The 18,161-nt window shown below is 46.5% G+C and overlaps 2 protein-coding genes across 2 annotated transcripts in view; both read right to left on the bottom strand.

Annotated features, from left to right (window-relative positions):
• The window catches only part of BRWD1 (bromodomain and WD repeat domain containing 1), a gene marked incomplete at its 5' end in the record, with an annotated part of 50,590 nt that extends 45,109 nt beyond the window's left edge, over positions 1-5,481 (bottom strand). The window contains 6 exons of the mRNA XM_084277969.1: positions 92-190; positions 1,372-1,522; positions 4,657-4,716; positions 4,898-4,927; positions 5,139-5,197; positions 5,418-5,481. Of these exons, the coding sequence (XP_084134095.1) occupies positions 92-190; positions 1,372-1,522; positions 4,657-4,716; positions 4,898-4,927; positions 5,139-5,197; positions 5,418-5,481 (463 nt within the window). The remainder of the gene's footprint in view (positions 1-91; positions 191-1,371; positions 1,523-4,656; positions 4,717-4,897; positions 4,928-5,138; positions 5,198-5,417) is intronic.
• A 4,472-nt stretch (positions 5,482-9,953) lies between these two features.
• HMGN1 (high mobility group nucleosome binding domain 1) lies at positions 9,954-18,010 on the bottom strand. Its single transcript, XM_084277982.1, has 6 exons — positions 17,846-18,010; positions 17,304-17,336; positions 17,141-17,170; positions 16,958-17,008; positions 13,220-13,351; positions 9,954-10,847 (listed from the first exon to the last, which is right to left on the bottom strand). Exons 1-6 carry the CDS (start codon positions 17,858-17,860, stop codon positions 10,800-10,802), a joined length of 309 nt encoding a protein of 102 aa, XP_084134108.1. The 5' UTR covers positions 17,861-18,010; the 3' UTR covers positions 9,954-10,799.
• Between the last annotated feature and the right edge of the window lie 151 nt (positions 18,011-18,161).

The following is an 18,161-nucleotide window of genomic DNA, read 5'->3' on the forward strand; positions in this document are numbered from 1 at the left end:
GATCCAGTTCTGAGGTATATTTTTCAGTGTCGCAGCAAAGCCAAAATACACATTATGCACTCACAACCACAGTGAGGAGTGTTGAGCTTACCAAGATTAGGTGGTGTGCCATAGTTCACAGGAATTTCAGGAGGTCTTCCTCTGTGAAGAGCAGCAAATGCAGAGCCCTTCCAAACAGTGTTCCTGCAATCTGTAAAACCAAGTGGTTGAAATCTGTTCTAAGTACAAATTAAAAATGCCAAGAGTTGAAGACCCAAAACATGACAAAAACCATAGCTATAGGTACTGAAACAACTGAAAAAAAAAAACCAACCCAAGCAGGAACACCAAATGCTACAAAACTTTTCATGAACAGTATAGTGTCAGAGGAGAGAAAAATCCATTTAATAGAGTATCATAAGGAGGGAAAAAACCTCAACCACCCACCGAACTCTGTAACACAAAGGTAGCTTTTCAACTGAATTTTTTCCTACCCATTCTGAGTGCAAGGCATTTAAGACTTAACATGCTCATGAATATTCAATAAATATTCAGTAGTCCAAATTTGTTTAACTTGGTATCGAGAAGTCACTTCCAACCTGCCAATTCTGCAATTCTTAAAAATTCTTCTTTATTTTGACAGACTCATGCTGAAATAACCACAGTCCTGATTTTCAGGAGAGGACAGTCACTGACAACCAGTGTGCATCCTTTAAAGCAGTTCAGACAGATAACCAAAACCACTACAGTATCCAATAAACCAGTCCCACATGAAAGCATTTAGCTACCAAACAGAACTTCATACAAACATATCTGAAGACGTAAGTCTACAGCTAAAATCTACTTTATCAAGTGAAGTATGTGTTCATGCATTGCAAACCACTCCCTTTAAGTTACAGGAACAGGCTTTCTTCCTGCATATGTACAGAATTCACAAGTACTAATTTTGGTGTTATTTGCATTAACCAAGAAAACTTTCAGATACCTGGTGTTACTGTCTCATGCTTGCATGGAACATGGTACAACAGCTACAGATTCAAAACCAACATGGGTCAACATACTACTGGGAGCCTCAGGAGCTGTTAGAGAAGTATCACCTGTGACCTGATGATTCATTACTCTGCAGTAACACTGAAACCTGACCACATTCAGCAGTCTCAGCACTCAGAGTAACAATAATTTTTGTGATGTGACTTAAAACCTTCTCTTCACAACAATCAATATATACACTTATACCATAAATACACAGACTGCTGGTGTTTTGGTTGATTAAACACAGTACAAAAGCGGTGGCAGATTTTCATGAAAGCTCACCACCTAAGTATTCCAAAGTCTTCACAATATACTTATGAAACTGTATCCTACCCGTTTCAAATAATAAACAAACCATACCTTTTGCTGTACGTAACAACGACTGTCTCCCTGCACCAAGTAAGGAATTCACTCTCGAAATGCTGGGTGGTATCTCCTTATCCAGAATAGGGCCAATACGCTTGCAAATTTGTAACAAATGGTCTGGAGCCACATGTTTGTTGGACAGCACCTGACAGAAATTTAAGTTTAAAAAAATATATATGCAGAACAGATGAGTCTAAAAGGATTAATATTCACAGGTATATTAAACATTGTTTAAATAATTTTAATTTCATCTTACAAAACCAGTTCAGTTAAGCTCTGATCTAGTAAACTCTGTGAGCACTCTCCAAGAATGGGAGAGCTGTAGTAAAAGTAACTGCAGTAAAATGACTTGCTGCACATCAGTATTTTACTACCGCACTGTTCACACATGGCACCCATCTGTGCAGCACCCCACAATGAGGGTCCTTTCTCTAATTCACCCAATTATTTTTATTAAAAATAAAAAATAAAATCAAAGCCTTCATAACTCAAGATTGTGGAGAATCTTGTTGCAGCCAAGCACAAGAATTTATGCAACTAGTATTTCAGTCACACAGTACTCGTCCAGTAAACTGCAGTCTAGGAGGTTTGAGTACAATCCCTCTGGAAATAGTTTCCTTGAAGAACCAGTACTACACAGCCAAAGACTGCCCTACTTCCTTACACCAAAAGGATCACCATAGTCATCTGTCCATTCAGGAAGGATCCCATACTATCTGCATCTAACAATCTAAAAAACCATAATAATAAACATACACTCAGATGTCTCTGTCAAGAACAGATGTGCGTGGTTTTTGATTATTCCCCCCCTCCCTTTTTTTTTTCCTGAGAGTTCAATGGAAAAAGAAATCCTATCCTAACTACAAAGACAATCAAGCAGAGTTAAATATGCGAAGTAAAGCTTACACAGACAAGTAAAGCAAACCATCAGAATCAGAAATTTAAACTGTTGAGGAAGGTCTGAATCAGCAGGCACACAAACAGCCTTCACTCTCTGATCTGGCCACGTAAAAGCCAGTCAGGCCCAGATGCCACACTGCTACCTCACCAGCCAGACTATTGCCAGGCAGTACACAACCCAGGGGAAGCAGAGGGCCACAACACCACACGTGTGGACGCTTGCCCATGAAGCTCAGAACACAGGCTGTGGTCATGATTCTACTCCCTTGCCTACTGACTGAACTTTGATGAGGAAAGGCCAGACAAGGCTGATCTCACCATCATGGTGGGAATACAAATACCACCTGCTGTCACGTCTTACCTGCTCAATAAAAAGTTGCCCAAATGCATGTTGCGTATTGAGAACACACAATTTAAGCCACAACCTAATACTTGTTTTAATCATAAAAATCCAAGTAACATATAAAGCTTGTGGGGGTATAGGTTGTATTCCTGGGGGTCAGTGAGGTGGTAGTATCAGTAAAATAGTTATCTTTAGCACACAGCCAAATATATCCAAGCAAATCAGCTCATTAAGATGTTTAGGGTGGATGATGAGAAATATATCTGATAGTCCACAGGTTAAAAAATTTGCTTTTTCATAATTTCTTTTGCCTCCTCTATTAGTATAGAGCCATGACATTCTGGTCAGAAAGCTCAGCACACTTTATGCCAAGTGTTATAAACCACTTTGTTAGCATGCCATCATCAGGAAGTATATATTCCAAATGTAACGCACACATACAAAACCTTACAATTATTTTCCTTTTTAAGTGGTTTTACTCAGATTTTGGAAGGAACAGTTATTTTAAAGTCTTGCTTCAATTGCATGATGAACAAAGAGGAAAAGAAGTAATTGCACCACATGATTGCATCTGTCTGTGGTCTGTGCAAATTCAGACTGAGACCAGTGGTAAAACAAGAGGCTCCCAAGGCCCCTCAAAAGCAGAATCAAAATCCTGCAGAATCAAAATCCTTCAGAAGATTAATCAGGATATTCTGAAATACTCTTACCCTGTGTAGATATTTCCTTTAAATTGTGTAAGAAAAGGTAGAACCAGCACATATTAAAGAATTAATCTGTCAACTGTATATATGCATAATAAACACAGTTAAAAAAGATGTACCGAAATCAGAGCCACCCACACGTGACATCAATTACCACCATCCCTTTTTGCCAGAACAACTGAGGTCAAAATCAACCCAAACAGTCAATCCCCCCCCCCCCCCAAACAATCCTTTTTAAACTTAACACTACTTTCATGTTTGCTAAATTCAAGTCAGAGCTTTAAAGTATTCCTGTTTAGCAAGACTAGGCTTTTTAGTGACTTAAAGCATTAATTTAAAACCCCATTTGCTCAACTGACCACACTAACAAGTAGAAGAAATGGAATCCCATTTATTGCTTTAAGCAGCACTTTTAGAAAATGTTTTTTAAAGGAATTAATTCCTTGTCTAGGCAAACACAACTCAGAGACAAGGGAATTTAGCTACAACACACAAACTGAAGGGTAAAAGAGAAGTCAGTCAACTAAGCAGAAACGCCTCAATCTTCACAAGGGAAAAGTGAGTATAAACATTTGTGAGAAAAGTAAGAACAACACAAACTAAAATAAAGCAGAGTAAAGCCACAGTGGGTCAGGCACCATCAGGCCATCACTTCACAAGATGCAACTGCCAAATATACTTTGCCATTTAAGAAGTGGTAAAATGAAACACCAAGAGAAAGACTGCTTTCCATTCCAAAACAGATCTAAGTTAAAGAAAGCGTTCAGAGCAAACTACATCAACTGCAGGAAGCATGAAGTACATGCTGCTGAGAGATCACTCACATCTTTCCAGTATTTAGAAACAAAGCTATGACCAGTGAGTAGTCAGAGATAGAGAGCCTACTCATAGGCACCAGAACTGCCAACCCTTGATTTCTGAACAGCGATTTCATTTCCTAATCTGTTGAAGGGGACCGATGAAGGAAGCCAACCAGAAAATAAATACCGACAAATCAAAACACAGTTAACAAACTTGCTCATGGAACTCAGAAATGAAACCTTGCCTCAGATTGGTTCTTCCCTATATGTAGGCAGTGGCATGTACCAATGCACAACGCCAAGCTCCACCTCTGCTATGTAAACAATATCCTGAATTTAAAACACCACTTGTGTTTTTGTTAGTCTAATGTAAAGAAATTAAAGGCTCTCTCCCAAATAACTCCAGTATCTTAACATAGCCGGAATTAAGCTACAAGGTAAAACTATGGGCCTACTTTTAAGGGCAAAAGGTTTAACATCAACGTTATCATCCTAATTAAAACTTTAAAAAAAAAAAAAAATCAAGTCTCACCAATTCTTCGTAACTTCTATAATGCTCGTTTCCTTGCCAGTCCAACCTTTTAGGAAGCAACTAAACGAAGGGGGGAAAAACAGTGAGCGGTTAAACGGGAAGGAAGGGTAGATCACATCAAAACAATGTGTGCGGAGGGGAAAAAGTCGGGCCAGTAAAGTGTAAGAAACTTGAATGACTTGTAAAGTAAAGGAAACTTTTGACTACAGCGAGAGAGATGAACATCAGAGCTCACACGGACCTGGTGCTGCTCCAGCTCCTGCACTAGCACCTGCAGGGAAAAAAAGAGGAAAAAAATAAGAGTTAGGGACAAGCAAGCCTCCGGCTTCTCAAGCGGCTGCTGCCGCAAAAAGGCTCGGGAGGGGGAGGGGGGAAGGGGGACCGGCTGTTCACACCTCCCCTTCGATCCTCTCTGCGGCAGCGAATGGCCGAGGGGTGCGAGCCTGTGAGCCCAGGTGAGCGTGCGGCGCCCCTGTACTCACCTTCACCGCTCTCCTGCAGGGCCCGGTGGTCAGGAACCGAGCTATGAGGAAGTAGAGCTCTGCAAGAGACACGGGGAGAGACGGGGGATGAGTCCGGGGCTGGCTGGGGCGGGGGGTGGGGGGGGTTGGCTGGGGCCGGGGCGGGGGGGGGGGGGGGGGAGCCCCCGGGGTGACTGTAATTCATAAGCACGGTCAGGAAGATGGCGGCAGGGAGCGGCGGCGGCACCGGCACTAGCTCTCGCCCTGGCCCGCGGCCGCTCGCGCCCCGGCGGTTTTTACCTGATTCAATGAGCGGCGGGGACACGCCGCCGCCGGAGTTGGAAGAGGCCGGGGGCTCGGCCATGGCGGCCCCGGCCCGGCGGCTACCGCTCTGTTCGCTCACTCGGCACAATCGCTGCTGGCGGCGACCGTTGCTGCCCGGGCAGGGATTAGGGCTCAGGCAGCGCCTGGTGCGGGCAGGGCCCGGCTCGGCATAGCCCTGTCAGCGCCGCCCCTCCCCCCACCGCCAACCGCCAGCCAACCGCCCCCCCTACTCCCTCCCTCCCTTCTCCTCCACGCGCGGGAGCGAGCCGCCCCCGCCCCCCGCCTCGCTCGCGCTCCGGCTTCCCTCCCCCTCGCGCTGGGGCTTTAGCGCAGTCTCGGCAGCGCCTCCGCCATCGCCGCCGCGCCACCAGCCACGGCACCACCGCTGCCACCTGCGCCGGGCACGCCTCGGGGAGGGCAGGCGGGAGGGGGGGGGAAAAGTAGTTCCCCTGGACGGGCGGGCGACCGGGGGCGGGAGCGCGGCGGCGGGGGAGGGCGCGCGTGCGACCGCGGAGAACGTGCGGGGCAGGCGGCGGGGGGCGAGCGAGGAGCCGAAGGCGCCTGGTGTGTGTGTGTCGGGGGGAGAAAAACTAGAGGCCCGGGCGCGGAAGGATTGCACGCGCGAGGCGGTTGTGACGGAGTGCCAGTGGGCGGGGCCGCCCAGCGCGGGGCGGGGCCGCTGAGCGCGGGGCCGCGCCGGGCAGCCGTTGGCTTGGGAGCGCGCGGCCCTAGCGGGATGGGGGCGCGATCTTTCCCCACCCCCGTCCCCCGAGTAGCCGCTGCCGCCGGTGGTCCCAGGAACCAGAGGCCAGACCCCAGCCCCGGCTAGACCAACCCTTCCGCCAGCCGGCTTGGGACGAGCCGCAGCCCGCAGTAGGGTGCCGAGAGCCGGCCGCGCGGCTTCCGGTTCCCCGGGGCGACGCAGGGCCGGGGGAGGGCGAAGCTCGGGCCCGAGCCTCGAAGCGCGTTGCCTTGCGCTCGGCCTCGGCCGCCCGAGAGCCGGGCACTGCCGTGCCCCTCCCGCGTCGCTGTAGCTCGGGAAGGGCCCGGGCTGCAGCGCGGGCGCGTCTGAGGCCGCCTCGTCGCCGCGTACGGTGCTTTCGCACGGGCTCGGTTGTCTCCTGGCTCCCGTATCGCACTCGGTGACAGGTCTCCTCCCGTGCCACCGGGGCTCCGCGGGCGCGATGCGGCGGCTGCTCTCCACCCTGCCGCGGCGCAGGGGATGCAGTCCCCTCCCTGGGGAAGGCATCGCTTCACCGGCGTCACCTTGCGCAAAGCGGCGGCTTTGCCCGGTGCGGTGCGGTGCCTCTCCACACGCAGCTGCCAGCACCTGGTAACGGGGGCGATTTGATTTTCTCCCCTTACCCGAGTTGCCTCTCACCTCTGCCCAGGGTGAGCTCCAGTGCCGACGCAGCAAGGACAGAACTCGGGCTGTACGTGAAACCTGAGCTGTTTGCGTCTGGGTTTGTCCTCCACCTGTGTGTGGCACCTCGGTACACGCTTTTAGAACCTTTGAAGTAAAATATTTTTACATATCGCTGTAGAAATACGTGTGATTTTTTAGTACTCTCACCACCTCAGCTGCTCTTTGAGCTTTCGACAAAGAGCTTTTGTACACCCAAGGTGCAGACCCAGCAGCGGGCAGCTTCCCCAGACATACCCTGGAAGGCAGCCTGCTGCCTCTGCCTCCTGCTCTTCATCGCCTCCAGCCTGGGCCCTGCTCCTGTATTGCAGTTCAGGTACAAGAGAAAAAAAAAAAAGAAAGGTGGCCTGTCCATTAAAAATCTCCCTTTAAGGCAGATGCAGAGTTTTCATCCACAGCAAGTTTCAGCTGCATCATTAAGGCCACCTGTGTTCTTCTAGATTTCGTTGCCAAACATGTCAGTGTTGGTTAGCTAAGCTTGGATGCACTTCAGCGTCCTGGCTGTGTTCATGTTTCAAAGGGCCACTGATCTAGTTAACGCTAGAAAACAAGTTCCAGAGAGGTACAGTGTGAACACATAGACACCAGCATGCCCTTAACCAGAACACCTAGTACCAACATAGGCATACGATTGGGTAACTTCAAAGAAACAGGTTTGCTCTCTTCACGTTGTATTTTGAAATGGATGGTTCTCCGTTAGGTATGCGTTCCGTGGTGCTGTACACCAGTCTTCATTAGCTGTCACTCCATTCCTTAGCGGCACAGAGCAAATATACACCCGGTTCCACACGGGGAAGAGTGCTTTTTCTGAAGCGTGCCTATGGCAGCTCTAGTCACAAGAATTTAAATGCCTTCCACTCCAATTCCCCACAGCAGAACTGACAGCTAAGTGCCAACATACACCACTCCTCTTCATTTGCCCATAGCCAAAGTGGTGGGTTTTCTCCACGTTGGCATTTCATGCTGTGTGGAGAACGGCAGTAGTACCTGCGTCTGCAAAACCTGACTCTTTACACTAAGTTTGCAATTACATTTCATTCTCCTGAAGTGAACAGCTCATGCTGGCTGGAGAATGAAAGCTATGGGCCTTTTTTCCCCCACTCTTCTCAAAGGGTGCCCAAACAGTACCTATCTTAACATGAATTAACAGAATCCTTCCACACACATCAGCTCTGGAGAATCAAGAGTTGTGCAAGGCAACCGTGTCTGCTGCAGAACCCATCAAAATCCACACCTTGATCCACCAATGTACTTGGCCAAGCATGCTTTAAGCAGTTAGGAAAGCCCATCTCATTCTGTAGGGCATCAGGTGGGCTGTGCCACTCCCATGCTCCTGCTGCAACTACCCCTGTCCCATCCTGCCAGCATGGAAGTTCCTGTTCCTCTCCCCCGAGAGATACGCTGCCACCACTTCACCCTCCTTGAGTCCCTTCACTTCCATCACAAAGTAAGGGATAACATTTTGTCCCCCAAGAGTAAATATCAGGGAGCAGTTAACTAATGAAAACTGGATAATAGAGAGAAGATGGTGGAAGTGAGCAGTGTCTCAGAGACTTGGAACACATGAGAAGTAGGTGTGCACTGAAAGGAGGAGAGGTTATTCTGGGGCATTTTCCCACAAGCATAGCAGTGCTTTAATCTAGTTAAAACACAAAGTAAAGGATGAGATGTGGCTGTATCATCCTGCTACTAATTAAACCAACAAATAAGGCACCGAGGAGGGGGGGGGGAGACAGGTGGGCAAGGGAGTTTAGAAGAAGTGGCATAAATGTAGTTTTGGAATGTCCAAGAACTCAAAGCCACTGCCAAAGCCAAGTGCCCCTTGCCTGGAACTGGACCAGAGGTATACCCTGGCCCAGTGCTGGAGGACATCCTATACATCAAGCTAAAGGTAAGTTAAACATTGCTTAAATAGTGAAGAGGTAAAGATAGTAAAATGCTTTCTCAAATGTAAGCACTATTAGTAAGTTAGAGGTGAAACTAAAATGGTTTTTTTTAGAAGTAACTGTTTGACCATTTGAAGCTGGCACCAAGACTGTACAGGAAGCACATAGCGTGCTTGCAGGTGTTGCTTAAGAGCATAAACAAGTTCTAGGTCAAGGGGAAAAAAAGAAAAAACAAAGCAAGAATGTTTTGATCTCAACTCCTCCCAAGCCAAGGCTGACAGCTGCCTGACTGGCATCAAATAGACTGGTAAGAGAAAACCATGCTACTACCTGCTGCAATACAGCAAAAGAATGTGAAATGGTGGGGGGGGAAACCCCCAAACAATAAAACCACCCTGCACTCTGTGTGAGAACTGAAGTAGTGCTGTGCTGGACTTGATTTCTTACAACTAAGTAACATATACTTAGCATGACCCCTTCTGATGAAAGGCTGTTAAGATGGATTTAGCTTCCCCAAATGAAGGATCAGGAGTTTTGTACCCTACGACCACGCTCTCAGCACAGGTTATGTTTTATTTGAAATGACACCCTGTCAACCTCCAACTTTACACAGTGGTTACACTTGCTCCCAGCACAGTAAGCTCACCTAACGGCTCCTCACCTTCAAAAGGGGAGTTTCCTTGTGCTTCCTCCATGCTCCTGCCCAGGCTGTTCCACCCCTGTGGGTGCCGTTACACTCAGCTACCTGGGGAGCTTAGCAGCCTGCATTCATTTTTGCCCAGACCTCTGAAGCTTTATTGATTTTCAGGCAGGATTTGGGCTCATTCCAACACGGTTCCAACACACCAGCAGCACCACCTGATCAGTTACCATTTGAGAGGATGGCTTTGCACATCTTCCTGAAGGCAGTTACTTACACACCACTGCACATGCAAACCCTCAGATGCCCAACAGATGAAAACATCTGATGCTTACTAATTATTGACTTTTGTTTAGGGTCACAGAAGCAGCACTAGGCTACCGGCTTTTGGTGTGGAACTCCAGCTTAAGACAGCAAATACAGTTTTCCACTTCCCACCCCCTGCATTACCACCCATCTCTTGAAAAGCACATTTTTAGCAGTATTAAGAACATGGCTGAGAATCAAAGACTACACCACTTACATTGTGAGTTGTCATAGGCAACGCAGGAGCTACAGAAACATCCTTTCATAATCAAGATTTATTTGGCTTTTGTTTGGTGATCACAAACACTATGAACAATTCTACAATTGTTTTTATTCACATAGCCTTTTTTTTTGTAAAATCTAAAACTATGTTGGCTTTTTTTCCAAAGTCTATTTCAATTAATTTTCATTTGATCTTTGTAGACAAGCTGTACTTTAAAACTGGATGCTGAATTCCAGTATCTCTAACATTGACATAAGTTGCATCTGCCAAGCAGAAACTTCTACACGGTCAGTATTTAAAGATGTAATAAAAGTTTCCAATCTTCTGCATCACAGCTATAAAGTTGTTGGAAAAAATAAAGCTGCAACTACCAAAAAGTAACTTTGTCACAGATCAACACATCACTCGGCAAGAAATCCAACACTAGGGAGCAGTTTTATTAGATAAGCAATTCTACTGATGATACAACCACAGATAAATACCTAGGATGTTAAGACATTCTTAACATGTCAGTATGAATTTCCAAAACCTGATTTGTGTTATGCTTCATTTAATAGGATAGTAAAACTGTCCCTCACAGTCTGTGGAACGTGAAGCCAAATCAAGGCTTCAAAGCCCTCTCCTTAATGTAACATGCCATTAATTTCTGGTTTCATAGAAAACAGTCAACCAGTACATGATTTTACCACTTAAAAAAAGCATTTACACTTATCTAAATATGTAAAAAAATGGGTTGAGTTGGGATTCTTTCCTTTTTAAAAATGTGCTTTCTAGAACTACTAAAAAACTTGCATTTACAAAATAGTTGATAAAAATATTCCTCTGAATTGTACAAGAAGAAAGGTATAAGGACCACCAATCAAAGACTCGGGACCAGGTGTTACTCAGACTTAGCTTCTTTCTCAGCTGCTGCATCGGATGCTGGGGTCTGAAAAGATGACAGAAAAGCAGAACATTTCAATGCAGAAAGTTTCTAAGTGAATTAGCCTCTTAGTTCATAGTATTTTTAATGCACAGGTTAGTTAACCTGACGTACGGAATGACTATGACTTGTTTCTGCATGCCCTGCTTCACGGTCTTAATGAACTGATGTCATGATCTGCTTATTTCTCTTAGGTAATGACCTACTAAAACCAAGCTGTCTTGAAAAAGCTTCTCTCCTGAGATGCATCCCTGTGAATTTCAGAATGTTGCTATTGCTACTACTCAAGACACAGGGCAAAGTTTTGTTGGTTTTGTTTGTTTTTTAAAAGAAGGAAGCCCCATTCAATAACTGCTGCCTTTATGACAGCAAAAGGGGACTTTTTAACGTAGTAAGCTGAAATCCCTTCACATAGGGTGTTTAGACTGAAGACACTAGATACACTGTGCACTGGAATTCCCATGCAGCACCATTAACATGTTCTCAAATCTTACCACCCTTTTAAGTAACCAAGACTTATAAACATAGTCCTGCATTACATTAAACATGATTTTGTAAAACTACATTCGGTGAAACAAACTGTAGCAGCAGAGCTACACTGTTTTCAAGTCAAGTTTCTATATGCTCAACTTCCAAACAAGTTCATGCCAACTCCGCTTAGATCAGAATAACTCGCTGGATTTGCAATGTAGGTTAAAAAAAAGGAACATATGTGTGAACATAAAAATTAGACTGGATTATGCCAAAGCTCTGCAGCATCATCAGCACAACAGATCACTTAAATGACAGCAGTACCTGAAGAGGTACCCCAACGCCCTCAGTCTCTACTGCCACCTGGGGGAAGCTTTTGCAGGAGGAAGCACCGAGGCCATTTCCATTCCCAGGCGTTGTCTCTGTGAGTGTCATCAGAAGCCACCACTGGCCCTTCCCCCAGATGGTGGATTAACAATTAGCACCAGTGACACTCTTGTCCTGATGGAAACCAGTAATATCCAACAGGATAGACTATACCCCTCTGCCCATTCTAGGGTTAGGTGGTATATGAAACCTGACATTTCGGCTTTGAGCCTCGGACGCCATCATCCATTCCTTGTAAATCTACACAGTCTCTGCACTAGGGTACCAAGTGGTCCCTCCTTGGGAAGCACTGCCCAACTGAACTGCGGCTGGTACGGCTGAAATACTGCACGCACACGTTCGAAGACCACGTTGTGCGACAGTAACAGCCAGAGCTGGGCTGGAAGTTAAAACAGCTGAGGAATTCCTAGTCATAGCACAACTTTTCACAAAGATCACGCTGTAAGCTTGCAAATGAAAAGGTTATCCCAAGGTAAGTTGTCTTGTACACTTGAGTAACATTCCGTGCCTTCCTTACCCATTATAGGCATAAAAATGATATACTCTATTCCTGTAGCTAAAGATCTATCTGCACACCAACAGATCAGCGTGACAAAAAAAAAGTCTGAATTCTTCTTAAAATATTATTTTTCAATGCAACAACCAGAGAGGAAGCATGAATCACACATTTAACTTAAAAAGGAAATTAGAAGAATTAGCTGACTGTCCGATCAATGAACTCCACTGAACTAATTAAAATAGGCATTCAATATTGCAGAAACCTGAGGCTAACTCCAGGCTTGTCGATACATGAAAACTTGTGTTTCAGCCAGTTGTTAACAGCTGCCCGAGTAAGAGGCACTGCTGCTCCGTACAGATCTTGTCCTAAATATAAACTAAACTATGTCCACATCCCAGAATACGAATTCTGTGGAGGATGTTTTTGAAGTTAGGTGATCAGTGACTCGAAGAATTTCACGAACAGGGGCATTTCAGCACAATACTACAGCCAAGGCTGATTTGGCACGTTCATTTCTTCAGCAACAATAACTACTAGTACTTCTGTCCCTGCACCAACCTGTCCCTTCTACCAGCACCATCCCTATCTATGACTCCTATAAATGTTATCTCAAATTTGGTCAAATCATTTCAACTTTGGGTTTTCAGTGAAAACTGTTTCCAGTCCCAAGAACATAACTGCATTTGCAAAAACCTTTTTGTAGCAAGAAGGAACCTTTCTTCCTGCAACAGTAAAGGCAGACTAAAACCCAACCCAAACCCTCCAGAAACAAACACCTCTCCATGCACAAAGCAATTCTCACCTTTTTCCTTAATTTCAGGGACTGCTGCCTCATCACTGCAACTCTTACTGGGGCAACCAGAATTTCCCAGGCATGTCTACCAATGTTTTAATAGCCCACATCTTTCTTTTAGCAGAAGTAGGTTCTATTACAAGAACTCTGTATGTTTCTGATAAATGTTTGGATAAACGAGCACCTTAAGTCATCCAGCTACTTTGCATCAAAGAATACAGACTTTACCTCCTCACTTTTAGCTTCCCCATTTTCTGCAGGCAAGTTGTCCTTTGTCTGTTCTTGGTTTGTCTCTTCTGTCTGTTTTCCTTTAGGCCCCTTTTTCCCCTTTGATTGAGCTTTCTTGTCCTCAGTTTTATCCTACAATGAAACAGATTTCCAGTAAGTAAATTCCTATCACCTACTAGGTGAACTTTGAAAATAATTACAACCATTCAAAATGAGGATGGACTTGCTACACGGCAAAAGCTACTACCAACAACCAATAAGCATCTTCAACTACCAAAAATACCAACATCTTCAACTACCAGAAAAGTTTTCCAAACTATATATAGACAAACAGTTTCAGTCAGTCAGTAAAATGAGAGGATCAAAATGGGATGAGAAGGTAACTGGATTATAGTGGCTAGACAGAGCAATTTAGAATACACCATTTGACCTCGCAGTGCATAAAACCCAGCAGCACAGTCCTTCTACTTTCTGAATACAAAGCACTTCAAACACTTTTTCCTCTTATATTGATAGGTAGGAATGTCAGTAACCTAACTTAAATACATTCACCAGGAGTATAATTTTCAGTGCTCTGTTATTAGTACCTCTGTCACAGCACCGGTACCGACACAACTGTTGTTAAATGGGTAGGGAAGAAGTATTTGTTCAAGAGGTACTTCGATACAAATACTTTATACATCCTCCAAGGCATTCCTTACAGCAGCCAAATACTACCGAGTTTGCCTGTTTTCCAGCTGATCCCCCTACTAACTAAATGTTTTTATGAATTATGAATTACATAAATGCACTGGTTTTGACACCATCTGCCAAACATTACTCTATGATACTAAGAAAAGATTTCAATAAATTCCAAACTTTAACACTGTTTTTCTGGGCAGGCGCAATGAGGATGAGTGGCAAGAGAACCTAACACATTTATACATCTAAGCAGAAGAATATTGCAGCCATCTACCTTAAAATGTGTCTAATCTCATAGAAATGTTGTGTGCATTTCACAAGCATGTTCTTCAAATCATGCCCTTATTTATCGTCTCTGACCTAAAACTCACTCCAAGAAATAAAGTTGCCATTTTTGCACATTTTAGGTTCTGTAGAAATGTGTGTCTCAGGTTACTATTTGTAACCCTATGGTCCGCAGTATTCCGTACCATCGTCACTCCAAGCTTTCTTCCTTACAAAACCCACACAGCCTCCTCCCTTCAACACAAGTGCCTTTTCAATAGCCATCTGAACACGTTTCCTGTTTCACATGAACGCTCACCTACATGAGCATGAATGGTCAGGTACATGAACACTCATGTTAAATACTGTCTTAATGAAAATGCGGTTAGGTCAACCAACTGGAACTACTGAGCTGAAGTTCCAAGTGTTTTTAAACCACTGGATACAAACATGCATACACAGGAGATTCAAAGTAAAAAAAAAAAAAACCAAACAAAAAAACAATAATGAAGCACCCTGTCAGGTAACTAAATTGTCCAATATCCACAAAACTTGAAATGTGTTAATGGGAAAAGAAAATCCTTTAGAAAAGTTATAAAGGCTAGCAGCCCAGAAGAGGACTTGGAGGATGAAAAGTTCAATGTGAGCTGGCAATGGGCACTTGCAGCCCAGAAAGTCAACAGTGTCCTGACCTGCATCAAGAACAGCGTGGCCAGCAGGTCAAGGGAGGTGATTCTGCCCCTCTGCTCTCCTGAGACCCCACCTTCAGTACTGCATCCAGCTCTGGGGTCCCCAGTACAGGAAAGACACAGAGCTGTTGGAATGAGCCCAGAGGAGGCCACAAAAATGATCAGAGGACTGGAGCACATCTCCTATGATGACAGACTGAGAGTTGGGCTTGTTCCACCTCAGAAAGGCTCCAGGAAGACCTTACTGCAGCCTTCCAATATCCAAAGGGGCCTACAGGAAAGCTGGAGCAGGGCTGTATAAAAGAGGAGGGAATGATAGGGCAAGGGGCAACCACTATCAACTGGAAGATAGTAGACTTAGATTAGGTATCAGGAAGAAATTCTTCCCTGTGAGGGCAGTGAGGCCCTGGCACAGGTTGCCCAGAGGAGCTGTGGCTGCCTCCTCCCTGGCAGTGTTCAAGGCCAGCTTGGATTGGGCTCTGGGCAACCTGGGCTAGTGGGAAGTGTCCCAACCCAAACACTTCTATGAGCCTATCAAATTCAGGTACCAATTTCACAACATGCAGACATCTGTGTTAAGTCAAAAATGTATTTTTCTTAATGAATATTTATTTAAAAAAAACAACCTCACCAAGTAACTCCATAACGTGCAAACTTCTCTCAACCAGAAAAAATAGTGTCAGACAAGTTTTAAAAAGTTACAAAGTTAATGCGAAGAAGCATCTTCTGATGGATCAAATATATTAAAAAGTTCATAATTAAAAAAAAAAATAGACTGGTATGTAACTGAAGTATTTCTGCAAGGCACGGAAACAGAGTCCAGAGATAATACCTAATATGAGAAAGTACCTAAGCTGGAGAAGTGAGATGCGAGAGATCTCTGTATTCACAATGAGAAGCTTCCAGATCACAAGAGACTTTAGCAACAGTTTGAGTTTTAGAACAAAAAGGACCAAATGTAAAACAAGTTATCAATTTATTTGAATTGCCAATGGTAATAAAGACCAAAATAAAGGCTGTTCACATACTGACATCACAGCACCATTCCATGAGGGTCTCGTGCAAGTTGTTCTAATTAACATTCTGAGGGAACAGTGGTTTGTGATGTACTCTGTTTACACGAATACGCTCCCAGCTATGAACTGTGGAAACGTTTCTGTCTAGAAGTAGTTACGGGCAGCATCACGCGTATCAGTCAGCATCACCTAGCAGCATTAAGGGTTAGATGTACCACACAGTGTCACCAGGGAGGGCAAAAAGAGTTAAAAAAAAGGAATCAGAACTGAAGTAAAATTGGAAATCCCCAGGATTTGAAATTCCCCAAATTCTTTAGGCTTGCTGTTTTGAGAATAGGAATGCACTGATACTCAAACCATTGGAATGAAGGTGCATTACTAGCAAGTAGCCATTCAGTAGATTGAATAAGATGAAAACATCAAGATGTCTGAAAAAGCCTGTATTCATGTACTTGAAATAATCTTTGTCCAAACATTAAAAAGCTTATACCCACAAAGAACACTTAAAAACACATACTGACAAGCCAACCAATACACAGCCTCTTTTATTTCTCCCAAGAAAGAAAAAAATGTACACCTCAGTTAGTGGCACTATGAAAACTGCACTGGGAAACTGAAAGCTTATACTAAGCCACACTTACACAGACACACAAAAGACCTGAAAGCTAGACTACGTAAACAGAAACTCAGATCTTTTTCAGGGGCTACCTAAGCAATTCAAATTATTTTTTCCTAGTAAACTGCTTTAAATCTAGAGTATATTTTATCCCCTCTCGTTAGGCAGCAATGAAATACAATCACTTTGCACCAAACTATGCTGCAACACGGATGAATGGGTGCCCATGTTCCCATGCAGTACTACAGAGCGCGTAACAAGAACCAAACGGTGCCGTGATGTACCTGTAGATACCGGCAGAAGCATCTGAAAAACTGAGACTTCAGCTAAACGAGCGTTCCCGTGTGAGGGAAGACAAGTAAAAGCCTCCAGACACCGTGCATGGATGACACGAGATGGGACACCACCAGGCACCTGCACCACGAACTCCACCACCTCCTCTCTCCCCTCCCCTCTTCCCAGCGCCTCTCACCTTTGCCGCTGACTTTTTTGGTTTCGGCTCTGCTTTGGCAGGGGCAGGTTTCTGAAAGGAGAAGAAGTAGTAAAGGAGTAAGAAGATTCAGCCCCTCGGTAGGCGCTCTCCTTTCCGGGAGAGGAAGACACACCGCTCCGCCTCAGCCCGGCGGGGACACCCGCCTCTCGCTCCCGTACTTACAGCGGACAGCCGCGCCGATCGCCTCTTCGGCTGTAAACAACGAGGGAGGGAAAGGAAAGGAGAAGAAACGGCGTGAGCGGGGGGAGTGGGCACCGAGAGCGACCCGGGGCGTTTGTCACAGCCCCCCCCGCCGCTTCCGCCTTTCCCTGCCCCGGGCACTTACCTCCTCGGGGGCCTCCCCGTCCGCCACGGTCACCTGCCAACACAAACAGCGCGCGTCAGGCGGCGCAAGCGCCTCAGGCAGCGGGAGAGCGGGCGGGTACGTGACGACGACGCTCGCCCGCCCGCCCGGGGAGGGCGAGCGCCGTCGTCACGTACCCGCCCGCCCTCCCGCCCCTTCCCGCCGCTGTCGCTGCCCTCGGATTTCGAGCCCGGAGAGGCAGAGCGAGCCTCCCCGCCGAACCTTCCAGACACCGCCGCTGTTACCAAGCGCGCTCCGTCCCCCCCCCTCCCCCGCAGCCAGGAGTTAGGAAGCTGCACGGCAAAGGGATGGCGCCGGCTCCGAGTCAGGGAGAGCTGACGGTGGCCTACGCCGGAGCCCGAAAACCGGCCGCTTCCCTCCGCGCCATGCCCCAGCGCGGTCAAGACCGCCCTCCCCACCCCTCCCCCGCCCTCCCACGGCCATCCCCGCGGCCGCAGCGCTCGGGCGGTCCGGGCAGCGCGGTTCGGCCGCCGGCTGCTCCGCTCGCTCCCGCCTCGCTTCACCTTTCTCTTCGGCATAGCGAGGCTGCGCGGCGGCGGTTTCCGGCCGCGACCCCCGGAGCTGCGGCGGTTCCTGCCCGGCTGCTAGGCGCGCCGAGTTCCTCACGGCCAGCCGCTGCGGCTGCCTGCGAGCCAGCCTCGCTGCGCAGGGAAACCACCCCCCCCCCCCTTCCCCCACCCCCTCCATCCCAGCAGCGCCAGCGGCACCGCAACAGGATCCAGCCGGATTGGAGACGGGAGGGGGGGGGGGGGAAGGCGGGTGGCAGGGGGCGACTACGGGGGGACGGTCCCCGCTCTCCGGCGGCCGCCGGCCCCGCCT

This window comes from Gallinula chloropus, assembly GCF_964237585.1.
Source record: "Gallinula chloropus genome assembly, chromosome: 1".
NCBI lineage: Eukaryota > Metazoa > Chordata > Aves > Gruiformes > Rallidae > Gallinula > Gallinula chloropus.

What these genes read in the sequence shown, in the direction of transcription:
- HMGN1 (XM_084277982.1), bottom strand. An exon ending in ACGGGGAGGCCCCCGAGGAG is followed by an intron (nt 17,171 to 17,303) that starts GTAAGTGCCCGG and finishes CGTTGTTTACAG; the next exon opens with CCGAAGAGGCGATCGGCGCG. An exon ending in GATCGGCGCGGCTGTCCGCT is followed by an intron (nt 17,009 to 17,140) that starts GTAAGTACGGGA and finishes TTCTCCTTTCAG; the next exon opens with AAACCTGCCCCTGCCAAAGC.